We start from the raw sequence: 18,800 nt of genomic DNA, 5'->3' as shown, positions 1-18,800 counted from the left end.
GGTCCCGTCATTTACCCAGGGTCCCTGTTGAGGATCTCGTCCTCATTAGATGACTTCTTGTGCAGCTTCCATATGTGATTATTTAATCTTGTGGCACTGAGAGGTTTATACGTATCTTTCAGCCAGAGCGGCTGTCGGAATAAGAAAAGTTCATCCTTGAAGATAGAAAGGGAAGTATTAATTTTGCATGTCCTCTGCTTTCCCTGGCCACAGCAATGAATCCTCCAATGTACCTGACTCTCCCTTTGCGAAGAGCATCTCCTCTGTGGCAGAAATCTGAAAATGCCCCTGGGGAGACACATGCACAAGACAGTGAGTGATGCAGCCGTTTCCCACGTATCTCACAATGTACTTCTCTGGTCTTATTAGGACTAAATGAGTATCTCAGTCCATAATCACAGCGAGAAGAACCACCACAGACCACATACCTGGGGTCTTGAAAATAATTCCATGCATGTGGGACTTTCAGAAGCTCTCCATGTCTCCCCAGAAGGGCCCCACAATATACTGGGGGGACTTTGTATGTGGCTCAGCATGGAGCAGGGGCAGGATGTTCATTCCCACTCATCCCCTTGGCCAAGTGCCCTTGTGCAGTGAACAAACTGCACAACCATGCTGGGCAGAAGCATTTTATATCAGTCCCCTTCGGACTTAGTCTCACAGGCATCATTTGACGGGGGGTGGGAGATGAAGTGGTTCTTCCTTTTCTAGATACTTTATTCTATAAGTTGGATCACCTCAAGCAAATGCCTGAGTGCAGCTAGCCAAGTTCTCTATCTCACAGTCTTCATACGGCTGGCTGTCGCTGATGAGTGAGTGAGCTGCGAAATCAGCTTAAAGCACAACATGTTATTTTTGAATTTGAATAAAATAGGAAAAGGCAGAGTGCACTGTGTGACCATGGGGTAAGACACTCTCCCTTTCTCCTTCTCAGTTTTCCTGTCATAAAAGGACAAACTACTAAGTTCTCCGTAGTTAAAATTCTTTTTTGTTGTTTTTTTTATTTGAGACAGTTTGGCTCGTTCCCCAGGCTGGAGTGCAATGGTGCTATCTTGGCTCCCTGCAACCTGCGCCTCCTGGGTTCAAGCAGTTCTCCTGCCTCAGCCTCCCAAGTAGCTGGGATTACACGCCTGCGCCACCACAGCCAGCTAATTTAGTATTTTTAGTAGAGATGGGGTTTCACCATGTTGGTCAGGTTGGTCACGAGCTCCTAACCTCAAGTGATCCCAAAGTGCTGTGATTACAGGCGTGAGCCGTCCTGCCTGGCCTTTCTGGTTAAAATTCTGTGAGGTTTGCGTAAAAGGAATAGAGTGGGGGCGCAAAAAGCAGTAAGATGAGAAAATAGTGTTTCCTCAGTTCTAGGATCCAGGGGAAAAAAAGAAATAAAAGAGAAAATACTGTTTCCTGCCACTTAAGAGGAAGGACTCACATATCCTACCTTCCATCAGCCTTGAAGGAGACAAGTGCCCTCTCTCTCACACCCGGTGGCCTTCCCTTCCCCTTTCCCAGAGCCTCCAAGAAGGCCCCTGGCCTGGCCTGATGCCCACCATCAGCAGCAATAGGCACCAAAACCTTTCTCCTTCCTATCCCTCCCCACCTCCCAAAAGGGCTGGGGACAGCAGGTGTGTCCTTGTTAGTTCCATCCAGCTCAGCTTTGGCTGGGGAGCTAATTTCACTGGAGCCAGGCTAAACATTAGGGTAAGTAAGTATTTGTCCTGTCTTGGGCAGTTTCCTCACTGAAAAATGAGGGCAGAGTACTAAGCCCTCCTCTAATTCTAAAATTCTAATTAAAATGTCGCGAGACTAGTGCTGGTGCATGCGTGTAATCCCAGCTACTCGGGAGGCTGAGGCAGGAGAATCACTTGAACCTGGGAAGTGGAGGTTGCCGTGAGCCGAGATCGCGTCATTGCACTCCAGCCTGGCAACAAGAGGGAAACTCTGTCTCAAAAGAAAAGAAAAAAAAAATCACCAGACTAATATTTACCTTGAGAATCCTTCTTCATCTTCTTGTAATGATTTTCGGTGACAACACATCTGTTTTAGAAGAAAACGCAATTAAGATTATCTATGACAACAACCACCATCTCCAAATCTGTATTGATTCCTTTTATTCATTATAAGTCTCATCTACCTGATGAGGTAACTTTTTTGAAGACAGGAATTGTATGCTGTGTAACACTGCTTTGATTCTTCCATAGTTCAGTCATCCTAGCTATCTTGCGGGGGATTGGTTGTAGGATACCGCCCCCACACCATACCAGAATCTGTGGATGCTCAATCCCTTACATATAATGGTGTAGTATTTGCTTATAACCAACACACATCCCCCCTATACTTTATTTACTTAGCGACAGGATTGCCCTCTGTTGCTCAGGCTGGAGTGCAGTGCCATCCTCTGTTACTCAGGCTGGAGTGCGGTGTCACGATCACAGCTCACTGTAGCCTCAACCTCCTGGGCTCCAGTGATCCACCCACCTCAGCCTCTTGAGTAGCTGAGACTACAGGTGCATACTACCACATCTGGCTATTTTTTTTTTTTTAATTTTTAATAAAGACAAGGTCTCACTATGCTGCCCAGGTTGGCCTCCCAATGTGTTGGGATTACAAGTGTGAGCCACCATGCCTGGCCCCATGTAATTTAAGTCATCACTAATAAAATGTATACATATTGTACAGTGGTGACCGTTGTTATATTGTACTTTCTATTTGTATTTTTATTGGTTTTTTTTTCTTCAAATATTCAGCCTGATCTAGTTGAATCTGAAGATGTGGACCTGCTGATGAAGAGGGCTGACTATATCTAACTTAGGGTTTTGCATGCAGCTGGCACTTAATACATTTTATTGACTGTTTTAGATAACATTCAACAGATAATTCCTAATAAAAACTCTTAGAAGTAGGAGAAAAAGGAAACCTGAGTCTTTCCTCTGAAGTGGCAGGAAAACCAGCCTGGGCAACATAGCAAGAACTTGTCTCTACAAACACATTTTTTAAATTAGCTGCCTGCCTGTAGTCCCAGCCACTCAGGAAGCTGAGGCAGGAGGATCCCTTAAGCCCAGGAGTTTGATGTTACAGTGAGCTAGATCAAACCATTGCTCTCCAGCCTGGGTGACAACAAGGCCCTGAGAAGGGGAAAAAAAAGGAAAGGAAAAAGGAAAGGGGAAAGGAAGGAAAGAGTAGAAGTATTGGAAAGGAAGAGACAAAACTATCATTATTTGCATATTAAATGATAAATGTTAGCCAAAGAAGCCTAAGAGAATCAACTAAGATTTTACTGGAAGTAATGAGAATTCAATACAGTGGCTATCTACAAAATCAAGAAGTCAGCACACAAACCTCAAATACTTTTCCCATGTACCAGCAATAACTAATTAGAAAATGGAAGAAAGATCCCATTTACAACGGCAATACAAATGTATGAAGTATTTAGGAACAAAAATACAAAGATCTTTTATCTAACAAAAGATGTATAAGATCTATATATGGAAACACTAAAGCTCTTCTGAAAGACATTAACAAGAAATGAATACATGACATGAGATAGCACGTTCCTAGAATGTCGTACAGATGTAAATTCTCAAATTAATCCACAAATTTAACGTAATCCTATTCATATCCCAAGATAGTTTTTGGTGGTGGCTGTTTTTAAGACAGGGCCTCGCTGTGTTGCCCAGGCTAGAGTGCAGTGGTACGACCACAGCTCACTGCATCCTCGACCTCCCAGGCTCAAGCGATCCTCCCACTTCAGCCTCTGAAGTCTCTCATATGGTGTCCAAGAAATGGTGACAAATCTCACAAAGGGACTAGGCTCAGCAGGGCTGGAATATTCAGGGAAGGTGTCAAGAAGAAAGATGGACTTGAGTTGGCTTTTGAGAGATGCATAGGACTCCCACAGGCAGAGTGAAATAAGGGCATTTTAGATGGACAAACACACAGACAAAAGCAGAAATGCGGGTGGTGTGACTGGGGTATGGTGAGGGGCTGCTGTGGCTGGAATGGAGGGCTGCCACAATAATGGAAATGGTAAATGAGGCAAATAAGGTTGGACTGGTGGCATAGCGTCCAGGTTGCCAGCTTTATTAAATCACTCTTCCAATATGCTAGCACTGGCCTGTTGGGAAAAGTAATACATCATGTAATCGAACAAAAGACAGAGGCAAGCTCCAGGAATGGGCACTGTAAACAGGACTTGCCCCAGGGTAGCCAGATGTAGGCTTTAGATAAGTTGATGCAAGCTGAGCATCTCTACTCTGAGGGGGAATGTCTCACATGGTGTCCAAGAAATGGTGACACATCTCACAGAGGGTCTAGGCTCAGGAGGGCTAGAGTATGAGACGTTCCCCCTCGCCTGTGAACTTAAAAATGTGGCCAACAATTTTTGTAAAAGATGGCTACTCTGTAGTGCTTTAACTGGACCTATTTAGACAATGCCTTACACACTGGAGGACGATACTGTGTAAATCTAATAAGTCTACAAGACAATACTTCTGTCTTTTGGCTCTCTCCTTCCTCTCCAGGGTGATGACAACTCCTTGAGGGTGGAGATTATACCTCTCTCATCATTTCAGCAACAAGGAAATAAATTAGTGGCAGAGTAAGGGTGACTTGATGCGTACATCCAATTGTTGACATAGTTTTGGGTGGGAGAAATTTTGCTATTATATCGACTTCTTAAAATAGTCTAGTGGGATTAACTTGGTTTTAATTCACAGAGATCTGGAAGCGAGGATCCTTTAAAAATCCTGAAATATACACTGCAGTAAAAGAACAAAGCATACACCTCAGCCTTAAATGACTGAAGAAGTATGTCAAGTAGCAGCAGGTGGGAAAGTGGCTTTGGTTTTCAGTTTGTGAGCTCTGAATCCACACAAAGACAGGACTGCATTCTGAAAACCTGAATTAATTATTGTCCTTACCACAATGAGGCAGAAAAGTATAATCAAAATAGTTAGTATTCCAGTCAGAATTAATGCCACGATGAGTTTGGTGGTATAGCCATATCCTGGAACTTCTTTTGTGAGCTAAAAAAAAAAAAAAAAACAAAAACACCAGAATGAGAGCTAACTATTCACAACCCCAGTATTCCAGGTGAGTAGCTTACAGGTTCTTTTTTATTTTTTTGAAAGAGGGTCTCACTCTGTCACCCAGGCTGGGGTACAGTGGTGCAATCACTGTTCACTAGACTCGACCTCCCTGGGCTCAGGTGATCCTCCCACCTCAGCCTCCCAAGTAGCTGGGACTACAGGCATATGTCATCAACCTAGCTAATTTTGTTATTTTTTGTGGAGACAGGCTTTCACTATGTTGGCCAAGCTGGTCTCAAACTCCTGACTTCAAGTAATCCACCCACCTTGGCCTCCCAAAGTGCTGAGATTACAGGTGTGAGCTACCACCCCCGGCCTACAGTTCATCTTGTGCCCTAATCTATTTCACTCTCTACATGAGCAAAGTGGGAGATCACTGTCATGACCAAAGTTACATGGCCAAGATAAGCTATGGCCTGGGAGTCCCAGATTCTTCTGTGTGGGCACTTTCCTGGGATATGCTAAATGATGGGAAATCTGAGTCTCATGTTTCTGTGTGGTCCTCACCTCAAGCGACTTCTCTTTCTGTTCACTCTGGGCTTCTGTGCTCTCATTAATGTAGTTCTCAGTCTTCCATTGGTCCGTATCCCATTGTATGTTGGATGCCTTTACTTCCTGCTGCCCACTGAGAAGCTTCATCAGGTGGCCTGTCCTGGAGATGAGCTTGGCACAGGTCACTTGCACATGGGCCCCAGAGCAGTCCATCTTCAAGGTCCGGATAACATGAGCAATGAGCCTTCTCACATTGTTGTTGGGGATAAGGGACTGTAGCTGCTGGGTTAGCTGAATTTCCAACTGATCACCTGGGGACGAGAGCAATGGGTAATGGAAGCTTTTGGGCTCGGGGGACAGGTCAGTGCCCACGTTGTTGTATTCCCATTTTGTCTCAGTTTGTTTAACAGTTGGCCCTAAGTTGAATGCAGTCCCAGCGGAATCTGCCTCAGGAGGATGATTGTAGTTTGTGTTTTCAGAGATGGTTCCTTCTGGCATGTTAGTGTTTTCCATAAAAACATTTTCTTCAAAGGCATTTCTTGCCTTTGAAATTGTGTCTTTTGTATTACTGTTTTCTATAAAATGTTCTGAAGGAGCAGATACTTCCAGAAAAGGGTTTTCTTGAGGACTCAGGTCTCCTAAGGATGAAAAAGCCCCTTGTGAAGGGGAACTTATGAGGCTCTTCGCTGCAGAGAATGGAAGCCTGTTTGCGAGCATCAGTCTATTCAGATAACTTTTCTTTCTGACCTTTGGACTCTTTTTGACCTTGTAGACGGCCTTTCCCGCTAACTTCTCAGGCCCCTGCTGTGTGTGAGGCTGTTCCAGCTCCCTTGGGGCTGGACTCCCGAGCCTTTTTTCTTCGGCAGCGTTCTCCACAGATGCCTGGGCACCCTGTTCCCTCCTGATGCTCTGCCTTCCTACCTCTTTGAAGTGCCTTTTCTGGATGCTCCTTGGGCCCATGAGGACTCTATTCACTCTCTGCCGGTTTTGGCCTACAGTTTGAATCTTTGCCAGGCTGTTTCCTGTGGTTGGCAGTTTAATGACTGGTATTAACAGTGATTTCACATCTAGGTTTACCGCTGAGAAATAAGGCAAGATGTAACTTAGTGTACTAACATCACTCTCGTCATTGGTGTCTAGCTGCTCACTCCCAAAGGCTGACAAGTTGATGCCACTGCTGTCTGAGGGCTCCTCCGGCTCAACAATCAGCTCAGTGCTTGTGTAATTCTTCCGGGCTTGTAACACCTTCATGAACGCTTCTTCTGGATTCCCTACAGATGCTTCTTCAGCTGTCAAAAAAGAAGAGACTGCTTTGATCATGAAAAATGATGGGATGGGATGCATCAGTCCATAGCTGTACACCCCAGTCACACAGAGTAGGAGTCAGCAAACATTCGAGTGCCATTCAGAGAGGAGAAACACACACCCAATCCTAAACCTATGAAATGGCAACAACAAAAGGAGAAAATACATCTTTTGAAAACACGGCCACCTACTTGGAACATTCCATAGTGTGACATAGAGTAACTCTGTTTAGGATTATTTCGTTGATTCCCAGAGGCCAATTGCCCAGTGCTCAGTCAAAGCCCAAGGTGGAAGACAAGTGCTTCCCTGATGAGCTGACCTCTCTACAGACTGCTCCGTACCCTGTGCTGTCCTGCCTCAGATGCAGAGAGAGCACAAGGCTCCTGCTCTCCTCGTCCTCGGTGCACCTGTGTTCGTGCTACCATCACAGCTGAATGCAATGAAAGGCGGTCCTCTGAGAGGAGCAGGGTGGAGATGCTAAAGTGGAGGCCCCCCCCATTGCTGATAGATCCTCATCTGGCATGCGCTCCACCCTCCCCATTCTCTGCTCCCACGTATCGTAGCCCCATCACAGAAGATGTGACATGGAAAAACGCACTGTGTCCACCCTAGTTCTTAAATTTGGGCAGGGATTTGGGGTGTATGTTAAGAGTTTTTCAAATTTGCCAGATTGTATGCCTATGTTGTTAAATACACAATGAATCCCTGGTATGATAGCAGTTTCTGGATAAACATTACTTGAGGTCCTAAAATGCAGAAGGGAAAAAGCAACTTTTGTCAGATGCCTACTTTGCTTTCATTTCATCTCTAATATTTTGGATGGGGAATCATCCAAAGCTTCTGACTGCATGAAGGTCAGGTGTGCCAGTGTGCAGCTGGGTTTCTTTTCCAGAATTAAAGTACTTTGGGTGGTGGTGAGGGTCAGAGGAAGAAGTAAAGATTGTGAGAAAGGGGAAGAAACATGGGCTTGGGGAGAACCCAGAATTGGGGCCAGAAGACCTGGCACTAGGCTACAGCACTTAGCACCTCTGATCTTGTTTTTCCTCATCTGTAAAAGGAGGTTAACAAAGCTTTTCTGCCCACTTCTTGGGGAGAAGGGAATAACATAATCGGTAAAAAAAAAAAAAAAAAAAAAAAGTTTTGAAAAATAAGCAACACTGACTTTATGTAACCAAGCATTATTAATTATCCACCCCGTATCACTGGTAGATACCTGTATTCAAGCTATCTGGACATGAAAGCAGTCACATTTTAGAAGTCATGAAGTTGATGCTAATAAACCTAATCTACAGAAACACTCTTGAAAGCCCTTGAGCGTTTGTTCTGTGAACAGAAAGGTTTGAGATTCGGAGCAAGTTCAGAGTTGGATGGTCTAAGAATGGAAAAGCCCTCCATTCCATTAGAAGAGCCAGGTAGCAATTTCTGGTTATAGAACCAGAAGCTCTCAGGCTTCAAATAAAACAGCATCACTTGTACTCTTATAAAAGTGTAAAAACAGAAAAACCAAAACCGTATCTACATCTGTCCTATAAGGCAGAGAGTACTTGAGATCTCATGGATTTAAAACCAGCTTACAAACTACATTGCACTATAGGAAGAAATTATCACTGTGGGCAAAGCATCAAGCAGAGAGCACAGTACACAGTGTGTGGATGTTAATGTTATTCCCTAGCCTTCCCATTCCTTTGTCTTGGTCCTTTGTGTATATGGAACAGTTCTATTATTAAATTTTGTAATAGTAACTGAGAACCTGACTCTCAGCAAGGGAGTAGTTCAGAAATTGAGGGAGTTTAACTCTGAATGAGTAAATAAAAATAAAGCAATTATGTCATTAGCTTAAAATTTTATCATCACTAAAAATAAAAAGTTTAAAAACAAATACTTAATGTAACAATTTATCACCATGCAATTTGGACTCACGACAGTGTGTGGTGTTTGTCAGACATGCACTGTTGCAATGCAGCTTGACTGTCTTGCAGACAGCCTCAATGCTGTTTTTAAATTGGCAGAGGCAGCAGGCCATATGGCTAGGTAAGATCCTATAGATGAAAACAGAGAGCAATAAATTAGCGGTAAAGCGGTTACTTGAGTAGGTAAAGGAGGCAGCCAACGCTACCACAGGGGTGGGAAAAAGGTGTCATTGAAGCCTATGGACTGGACAGTTGGGTAGGAACCAGAAGGCCAATAGGAAGGAGGACAAAGGTGCCCAACTGAAGGGTAAGCATGGCAGTGAGTATGGTATGCCTAGAATAAAGATGGTTGGGATTAGAATTGGTGACAGTGATTAGTAGTTTAATTCAGAAGTATCTCTTCCCAACTCAAAAGTCTCACTTTGGGCTGAAAGTACAGAGGAAGAAGGTAGACTTTTAAGTAGTCTGAATAAGCCCCCAACTTCTGGAGTCCCTTTCTCAATTCCTGTTGGGAGTGGGAAATATTATAAATTACTCTGGGCATGAAAAATAGCTTAGTTTAACCTGGATTGCGGAGTTAAAAAATAACAAAGATTACATTGGTCAAATCTGGACAATTTGAGCATTCAAAAGAATAACAACAATAAGTTACAACATATTTAATATAAAGAAGAATCCACAAAGAGTGATATTGAAAAAGAAAGAGGGGGAGTTCTTCTTCAATGAAATAATGCAAGCTAGTAAATGTAGAAGGAATGACAGAATTTTTAAAAGTGTCACTTTGCAACCGTCAGTGTAATACAAATTCATTCAGACAAGGATTATCACTGATGCACATTTGGGTGAAAAGACATTTGAGAACAGGATCTTCACTGAACTCAAAGTAACAACCCACAGATTATTTATTAATTACCAAGGGGAAAATTATTTTTTATTTTTATTTTTATTTTGTCACCCAGGCTGAAATACAGTGGCAAAATTATACCTCATTGCAGCCTCAACCCCCCTGGGCTCAAGGGATCCTCCAAATTCAGTCCCCCGAGTAGCTGGGAGTATAGGCTTGCACCACCATGCCCAGCTAATTTTTTTTTTTTTTTTTTTGTACTTTTGTATTTTCAGTAGTGACAGGGTTTCCCCATGTTGCTCAGGCTGGTGTAGAACTCCTGGGCTCAAGCAATCCTCCCACCTCGGCCTTCCAAAGTGCTGGGATTACAAGTGGGAGCCACTGTACCCAGCAAAATAATTACAATGGAGAGATCTGGAAGATCACCTTAGTCAAGTGATCAAACTTAGTATTACAGGCCATCTGCGGTTACGAAGCAGGAAGGATACATCACCCATGCAGTATTTTTCCCAAAAATGCTTAACTTGAATTTCATCATGAGGAAACAGACAAATCCGGATTGTGGGACAATTTACAAGACAACTATCTTTGACTCTTAAAAAATGCCAATGTCATGAAAGATCAAAGAAAGTAGAGGCATGTTTTAGATTAAAGGAAATGAAGACATGACATCAGTGCCTGATCTTTGATTGGATTCTGTACTTTCATCTTTCTGGCTTGTTTGAATTTTTTTCAATACGTAAATTTGGGCAAAAGAGGTAACCGAGACAATTGATTAATTTATTGTTGTGGCTTATTGGGGGCACTTTCAGAGAGATAAAAACAATCCCTGTAACTGAAGTAAAAGGTTAATCTTAGGCAGTATAGCATGCTCATTAAGAATACAGATTCCATAGCCAGACTATGCTTCAATCTCAGCTCTGCTAATAATGTGAATTTGGGCAAATTGTTTAATCTCTGTTCCTTGGCCTTGTCATTATAATAGTACCTACCTCTAATGAATTTTGAGGATCAAATGAATCAATACCTGAAAAATGCCTGGTGCACAGTGAGTGCTCAATAAGAGTTAACTATAATTATTATGTTGCAGAGGTTATGGGGGGCCTTTTCTGAGTCCTCCAAAAGGATGGCTTTATTGGGGCCATATTGAGACTGTGAAAACAAAAGAGGGTTTCATGGATACAAGAAGTCTATGAGTTGGGGGTACAATGTATAGAGTTTTAGATTAAAACTGCATCCAGTAAGTTGGCCTGACACATCTTTCAAACCTACAGAGGAACAATCACAAGTGACTAGTATTATTCCTTTGGGTCCAGTGGAAGCCTCTGATCTTCATATGCAATGGACCCAGAACCGTAACCCAGCATTTTGTTATATAGCAACCTTACCTCTGCCACAAAGGTGTTTCTTTTGAGGCCGGGTCTCGCTCTGTTACACAGGCTGAGTGCAGTGGTGCAGTCTTGGCTCACTGCAGCCTCTGCCTCCTGTGCTCGTGATCCTCCCACCTTAGCCTCCTGAGTAGCTAGAACTACAGGTGTGTGCCACCACGCCTGGCTAATTTTTGTATATTTTGCAGAAATGGGGTTTCACTATGTTGTCCAGGCTGGTCTCGAACTCCTGGGCTCAAGCAACCCTCTCTCTTTGGCCTCCCAAAGTGCTGGGATTACAGGCATGAGCCCAAAATTTTTGTTATTCTTTTTCTGCCCCCAACTTTTTATTTTAAACATTTTCTTTTTTTCCTTTAAGCCTTAGGATGGCTGGGAAACATTTTCAAGTGGTATAATGAACACCTGTATAACTTTCATCTGGAATCAATAGTTGCTAATACTTTGCCACATTTGCTTTCCGTGTGTGTATGTCTATACATTTTCTGGACAAAACCATTTGAGAGTCAGTTGCAGACATAATGACCCTTCACCATTGAAGACTTCAGTGTGCAGCCCCTAAGAACCAAGGCATTCTCTGACATAACCAGAGGACTATCATCACTCAATGGAACTTCATATTATCATTGTCTACTATGCGGTCCGTATACACATTTTCACAATTGTCCCAATCATAACATGGCTTAAAAAATTCAGAATCCAATCAAACATCAGACATTACACTTAGTACATGATTCTTTAGTCTCCTTCAATCTAGAACTGTTCCCAGGATTGTTTTAAAGTATACTGACAAACCTTTGAGACTGTAAATGACCTGAGGTATACTTGAGAATAATTTTTCAATACACATGAAAGATCATTACACATCAGCCATGACTCAAATGAGCTGGCCTACTTACTTTGTACATAAATGTGTAAACTCCTGAAGACTTCCAATAATGAACTCCCATAAGACAGTTAGTTCAATGTCTTTATGGCCTTGGTGACAAATCATTACAGAGGATGAGAGCATTTTTCCTATCCAATAATGGTCAAGAAAAAAGCAGACAGATCCTCACTATCTTAGAGAACTAAGTGAGAAAGCTAGTCGATGAAGGGGACTTCATCCAGAGAGGAAGGGATCCAGCTGACGGGGAAGATGCTGCAGGAGGCTGAAGAAAGTGAGGCTAGAGCAGTAAAAGAGATCTGACAACCTGGTGAAGGTAAGAAAGTGAACTGACAAAAATGAACGGGGCAGAGTGCTAAATGAAGGGCCCTTTCCATGCTAATCTTGCATAATGCCCTCAACCAGCCCTAGCATAACTGAGTCTCTATTTAGCTTGCCATATTGTGGGGGCTGTCGGCACAATTGAAGTTGCAGTAAATTGTGTAACAAACTCACAATAGGGCCCTGCAGGCATATATATACACATACATACATATATATATATATATATATATATATTTTTTTTTTTTAGACAGGGTCTTGCTCTGTCACCCAAGCTGGAGTGCAGTGGTGCCATCTTGGCTCACTGCAACCTCCACCTCCTGGGTTCAAGTGATCCTCCTGACTCAGGTTCCCTAGTAGCTGGGACTACAGGCATGTGCCGCCACACCTGGCTGATGTTTATATATATATATATATATATAAACTGCAAAGAAGGCCAGGCACGGTGTCTCATGCCTGTAATCTCAGCACTCTGGGAGGTGAGGCAGGAGGATCACTTGAGACCAGGAGTCCAAGACCAGCCTGGGCAACATACTGAGACCTCATTTCTACAAAAAAATAAAAAATAAAAAAGATACATCATATATGCAAATTAACTCAAAATGGATCATAGACCTAAATGTGTATAATTTCTGGGAGAAGACATAGGAGAAAATCTTTTAGACACTGGATTAGACAACAGGTTCTTAAAGATTTCTTAGGTAAGAAACAAAAAATCACAAGCCATTTCAGAAAAAAATGCTAACTTAAAGCTGGTCAAAATTAAAAACTTCTGCTCTTCAGAAAACATTTTTATTTCTTACTTTTTTTTTTAGACAGAGTCCCACTCTGTCGCCCAGGTTAGAGTGCAGTGGTGCAATCTCGGCTCATTGCAACCTCCACCTCTCAAGTTCAAGCACTTCTCGTGCCTCAGCCTCCTGAGTAGCTGGGATTACAGGCATGTGCCACCACACCTGCCTAATTTGTGCATTTTTAGTAGAGATGGCATTTCCACACAACCGGAATACTACTCAGCAATAAAAAGGAGGGAACAGTTGTCCCTCGGTGTCTGCAGGCGATTGGCTCAAGGACCCCCTGCAGATACCAAAGTCCACAGATGCTGAGGTCTTTTTTATGAAATGACATAATGTTTGTATACAGCCTCAGGTATACTCTAAGTACCTAATACAGTGTAAGTGGTATGTACATAATTATACTGTATTTTAAATTTTCTACTGTTTTTATTGTTGTATTGTTGTTTTATATATTTTATTTTTTCCAAATATTCTCCATCCATGGTTCGTTGAATCTATGGATGAGGAACCTGCAGATATGGAGGGCCAGCTGTAGTGACAGGTGCAACAACATGGATGGTAGCATAATCTCAAAAAAAATTCTGCTGAAGGTGGATCTTATCTGTAATCCTAGCACTTTGGGAGGCTGAGGCAGGTGGATCACTTGAGGTCAGGAGTTCGAAACCACCCTGGCCAACATGGCGAAACCTTGTCTCTACTAAAAATACAAAAATTAGCCGGGCGTGGTGGCATGCACCTGTAATCCCAGCTACTCGGAAGGCTGAGGCAGAAGAACCACTTGAACCTGGGAGGTGGAGGTTGCAGTGAGCCTAGGTCATGCCGCTGCACTGCAGCCTGGGTGACAGAGTGAGATTCCGTTTCAAAAAAAAAAAAAAAAAAATTAGGCTTTGTGAAAGGAGCCAAACACAAGAGTCTACATGCTATATGATTTCATTTATAAGACATTCTGGAAAAGGCAAAAGTATAGGAACAGAAATCAGATTAGTAGCTAACAGGGGCTGATGGAGGACGGGATTGCCTACAAAGGGACAGGAGGGGCCTTTTTGAGGCATCAGAAATGCTTTATATTGGGAATGTGGTGGTGGTTATGTAACTATACATTTGTCAGACTCATCAAACTGTACACTTAAAAAGCGTGAATGTTACTATATGAAAATTATACCTCAATGAACCTGACTTAAGAAAATAATAAAACAAACCTGAAGAACCAACTAAGTAAAAATAAATCTCGGAAAAAAATAACTTACAGTTTTTCCAGTTCAACAGTCATCATGAGAATGTTCTTAAGTGTTGTAAGTGGGACTAGCGTTGTTCCCATGTCTCTGAAGAAGAAAGCCGAAAATTCATGATATGAACCCCAATAAAAAATTCTGTACTTAACAATTCAATTTTGGCTTCTCTATTAAACAAGCCAGCTCAAGAGTTTATTTGCTGTAGAATTCCAGGGAGCTCTTATTAAAGAAATTAAAGTTGATTTGCATCATCAAATTAATGATACTCAAGACCAGAACCTACACTTTTCTTTTTACCATTATCTTCTCATTTTCATATTGCACTCACCATCTTCTTTACTCTTTTCTTTACTTTTAGAATAATGAACACCTTTTCCCCTTTGCTTTCTTGGTTAAATAATATTCCTCCATGTGTCTACATGTTCCAAATCTATATGGGTTCTTCAATGCTGTTCTCTTCCCCTGCTGGCCATCTTGACCATTATACATCCTCTTAATTTTTTTCTTCGCCAATAACTTTTTTTCAATAACCCAGTTAAAATTTAAATTATGACATTTTAGCCTAAATGCAAAATACTTAAGCTTTGATGAAAAATTTAAAAAGCATAAATCATCTCTTGACTCATGAGAGTACTATAGTACTTACAGATATTTTAATGCTGGCAATTTAAAGAGATACGGATCTTCAACAGTTGTCAGAGGATTGTGATTGAGAATTCTGAAAAATGGAATGGAATTTAAATAACCTGCATTTTCAATGTGTAAAACTGCATGAAAAGTTTACATTCATTTTTTGGTATGGAGCTTGTAGGTAAAAAAGAAAAAAACGTTTCCTGTTTTTACCTAAGAAATCACCATTAGACTCCGTAAAGCACTCTTCCTATGGGAACTACCGAGGTCTCTAGAAGATAAAGGATAGAACGCGGGGAAGAACTACAAGGAAAAAAAAATGGATAGCAAAGAAAAAAATATGCCACAGAACTTTTCAGGTCAAAAACCCTAAAAGCGACTATGTTGGTAGGAAGCCCTGACTGTGGAGGAAACAGTATTTCTAGCATCCTCCATAATTCAAGTTGCTCATCATAATTCAAGTTGTTCATCTATTTTTTTTTCCCCTCCAAATTCTTTTGTACAGGTCCAGATAGATGGGCTATGTTTCCTTTCTATTAACTGAGGAGACAGAGATGAAAGGACTGGAGCATGTCATCACTGTCTTAAATGTACTGAAATTCTAACAGCTCTAGCTGAAAAAATGTCCAAAGCAGGCCGTGAAAATAAATTTAAATGAAAAACTCCAAAATGATCTATGCTAGAATCCCAAGGCTGTCAGGGAAAACTGGTTCCATGGAAGAAGGTAGTCAAAGAAATAGGCAGATGACCTAGACCCTCACCCAATATGCACGATGTACTTGGGTAGAAAATAACCTCTTTCCTTTATTCATCTACATAGGTTCGTGAGCCACACATCTCCCCACACCAAGCTCCTCCATACAAGACCTCGGACTGCATCACGTAAATGCTTTTTCAGGGGCAAAATCTAGAGAATCTGAAACGGTGGGCCTTTTTCTTTTTCTTTTTTTTGAGGTGAGGTCTCACTCTGTTGCCCAGGCTGGAGTGCAGTGCAGTGGTGTGATCTTGGCTCACTGCAACCTCCACCTCCTGGAGTCAAGTGATTCTCCTGCCTCAGCCTTCAGAGTAGCTGGGATCATAGATGACCGTCCCCATGCCTGGTTAATTTTTGTATTTTTAGTAGAGACAGGGTTTCACCATGTTGGCCAGGCTGGTCTCGAACTTCTGAGCTCAAGTGATCCACCCACCTTGGCCTCCCAAAGTGCTGAGATTACAGCATGAGCCACCATGCCCAGGTGTGAGCCTGTATCTTAATCAAAGTCCTGAGAATAACCTTGAAGAAGACTCCCTTGCAATGAGGAACAACAGAAGAAGCAAGGGACCTGGAATCTGGCAGACCTGGGTTTGAATTCTGGCTCTGTCACTTTCTGGTGAAGTGACTTGAGTAATGAACATGAGCCTTTCTGGGTAGCGTTTACAGCACAAAGCAATTTGAGGAATAAATGAAAGAGCACATGTCTAGTGCCTAGCAATGCGCTGGACACAGTGCCGGTGCTCAGCCATCATGTCACACCAGCACTGACCGGTGAGCATAAACCCTGGGGATGCCCAGAGCTGGTACAGCCAGGAGCTCCAGAAGCGTGGGATTCTCAGAGGGAAGTGGAGCTCACTGCTCTACAGGTCCTGTTCAAGTTAGAAAGTAAGATACAATGCACACAAAGCCAAATTGTCATCATTCAGCTCCTATTACAGGGGAACTAAGAGCTGCATTGAAAATTACTTGCAAAGCTTGTAAGTGGTTCTGCCACTTATTAGCCATGTGAACCTTAGCAAATTACCTAGCGTCTCTGAGTTTCAACTTCCTCATCTGCAAAATAGAAATAATAACCGCATCGCAAGAGTTGTTGGAAAAATGAAAATGAGGTATCATAGGAGGTAACATGTATGGAGCATTTACCATATGCCAAGCACTGTTCTAAGAACTTCGGACATGTTATCTCACTTGTATAAGTACTTAGGTGCCTACAACATAAACAGCACCTGGTAAATTAAGTATTGAAAAAATGCTATGGGGCAGAGGAAGAAATGCTAAGCCTCTGTGAGAAGAGAAGACAGCTTGTTACACAGGTGAAAAGAACAAGCTGCAGCTGAGAGAAGAAAAGTATAAGAGTTGCTAGGTGTGACAATCTCAAGACTTTTCAACCACTACAAATTTAAACAGCCACCCTAAATCACCCCAAAGGACAGACTCGAGTTGTTCTTTTTGTCTTTAATGTTTGCGCCTCTCCGAATCAGAGAAGAAGCTGCCAGGATTCCAGTACATACCAAAACATGATGACAATAACCTCAACTGTGCAAACTTTTGTGCATCTACTGCTATGTAAAGGAAGCTGATGTCAGTAGACTGGGGGGAACAGTAAGGCATGTTTGTGACCGAAGCTCAATTTGCCATCAATGTGGCCACACCTACCTCACTAATATTCTAATAGTGGGATAAATAATTCAATAGGGATAAAGCCTGGATTCTCCTCTTATTCTCTCTTAGTGCTTACATTCTTGGCATGATATCGATGTGCCATAGACAAGCCAATATGTGAGTGTACTCTATCTGAATAAATATAGCCTTTCTACATGGCAAAGTCATCCAGTTTCTAAAATTATTGTTAGAACCAATGAAGTGACTAAGAGAATTTTAAAAAATAAGCCATCAGTCTAGACCTGTGTATAGGAATGAAGGAGAAGCACTTTAAAGTCAGGGAAAAAATATAAACATACTTAACATTTAGGATTATCAACCATTGCTGCTTTTCCATAAACCATTTCATTCATGATTTCATCTGTAAGAGATATTATTGCCCCCATTCAGTGAGGGACTTTGATAGTTAGCCGCCTGGTCCTTCTTGCTTGGATGCCCTGCAAATAAATGTCCTCCTTTCCCCAATGCAAAACCTCGATATGGTTGTTTGACTTTACTGCGCTTGGGCCAAAAGAATCCAGTTAAGTCCACTAATAAGCTCTTGGCCCGTCTTTGAGATGGATTTCAGATTCAAAATAGACTGACCCTATCACCCTGCTAATTTGGTCAGTCAGTATTTGTCAGTAACATAGAGGCTTCATTCAAGAGGTTTACTGGGTTGTAACTATTGGAACCCAGGGATGATTTCAGGGATGATTTTGTGGGGCCTGAGCCTTATCTAGTAAAAACATTAAAAAAATTATGAATACCAAAATTTCCAGGGGCCCTCCCAGGACCTTGGAAGGGCCTGTGCAAGTGAGAAGCCTGGAAGGTTAGGCTCTATTCAATTCATCATCGATCAACAACAGCTGGGGCCTCTTTTTTTGTTTGTTTTTTACAAACTTGTGTAATGCAGGGAAATATATTGTTTCAACTTACAAACACCACAAAATGGTGTCATATTGGTCATAAAATTACTGGCACCTTCCCTTGGCATCTTGCCTTTGGAAAGAAATGCAGTGGGCCTATATGTCACATATGCCAAATATGACTCTGCAGTGTAGCTTTGTTTACCAGGAAGATTTGACTCCAAAGGAGCCCAGCCCCTAACATACACTTGGTGTGTTGAGACCCTTGTGCCAATCTTTGAAAGTAACTGTGACTTAGTTTGAAGGGTACAGCTCTGTTTATACGAAATGAGTGCTAGTTTCCAATATCAGCTAGCTCTGATTTTTTCATCACCATGAAGCAAATGCCTTTTTCTGTTGTTTAAGATGAACACAGAAACTCAAGATAAGCAAGTTAGTGTCTCCTCAAGTCTTTCTTAACCCAGCCCCCATTCCTGCTTTGTCCTCTCCTTGTCACCCTGCCGTACAGATCCCCACATGGCTCTCATTTGTTTTCCCATCAGCATCCGCTTCCTCCTTGAGGAATGAAAGTCCCCTGGGGACAAAGTCCTCATCTTGGTGTGTCTTTGAGATGGATTTTGTAGCCCCAGCACTTAGTACAGTACCTGGCACAA

General features: G+C 42.1%; 1 protein-coding gene and 1 long non-coding RNA gene across 14 annotated transcripts in view; one reads left to right on the top strand and one right to left on the bottom strand.

Moving 5' to 3' along the window:
• Positions 1-18,800, bottom strand: part of LOC115933002 (leucine-rich repeat-containing protein 37A3-like) — a 39,361-nt gene that overhangs the window by 907 nt on the left and 19,654 nt on the right. For 7 of the 13 annotated variants that reach the window (XM_063705808.1, XM_063705807.1, XM_063705815.1 and 4 more), the window contains 7 exons: positions 14,900-14,971; positions 14,269-14,343; positions 8,784-8,920; positions 5,592-6,865; positions 4,917-5,021; positions 1,985-2,034; positions 16-288 (listed from right to left, as the gene is read on the bottom strand). In XM_063705808.1, coding sequence (XP_063561878.1) covers positions 16-288; positions 1,985-2,034; positions 4,917-5,021; positions 5,592-6,865; positions 8,784-8,920; positions 14,269-14,343; positions 14,900-14,971 — 1,986 coding nt within the window. The remainder of the gene's footprint in view (positions 1-15; positions 289-1,984; positions 2,035-4,916; positions 5,022-5,591; positions 6,866-8,783; positions 8,921-14,268; positions 14,344-14,899; positions 14,972-18,800) is intronic. The other 6 variants (XM_055387839.2, XM_055387840.2, XM_063705812.1 and 3 more) reach the window with 6 other exon arrangements.
• LOC134758434 (uncharacterized) lies at positions 211-17,462 on the top strand. Its single transcript, XR_010133608.1, has 2 exons — positions 211-312; positions 15,704-17,462. It is a non-coding gene; the product is annotated as an uncharacterized lncRNA (long non-coding RNA).

This window comes from Gorilla gorilla, chromosome 4 (genome assembly GCF_029281585.2).
Source record: "Gorilla gorilla gorilla isolate KB3781 chromosome 4, NHGRI_mGorGor1-v2.1_pri, whole genome shotgun sequence".
In the NCBI taxonomy this organism is placed as follows: Eukaryota; Metazoa; Chordata; class Mammalia; order Primates; family Hominidae; genus Gorilla; species Gorilla gorilla.
Note: the sequence above shows the minus strand (reverse complement) of the source record. Positions and strands in the feature narration are given on the sequence as shown.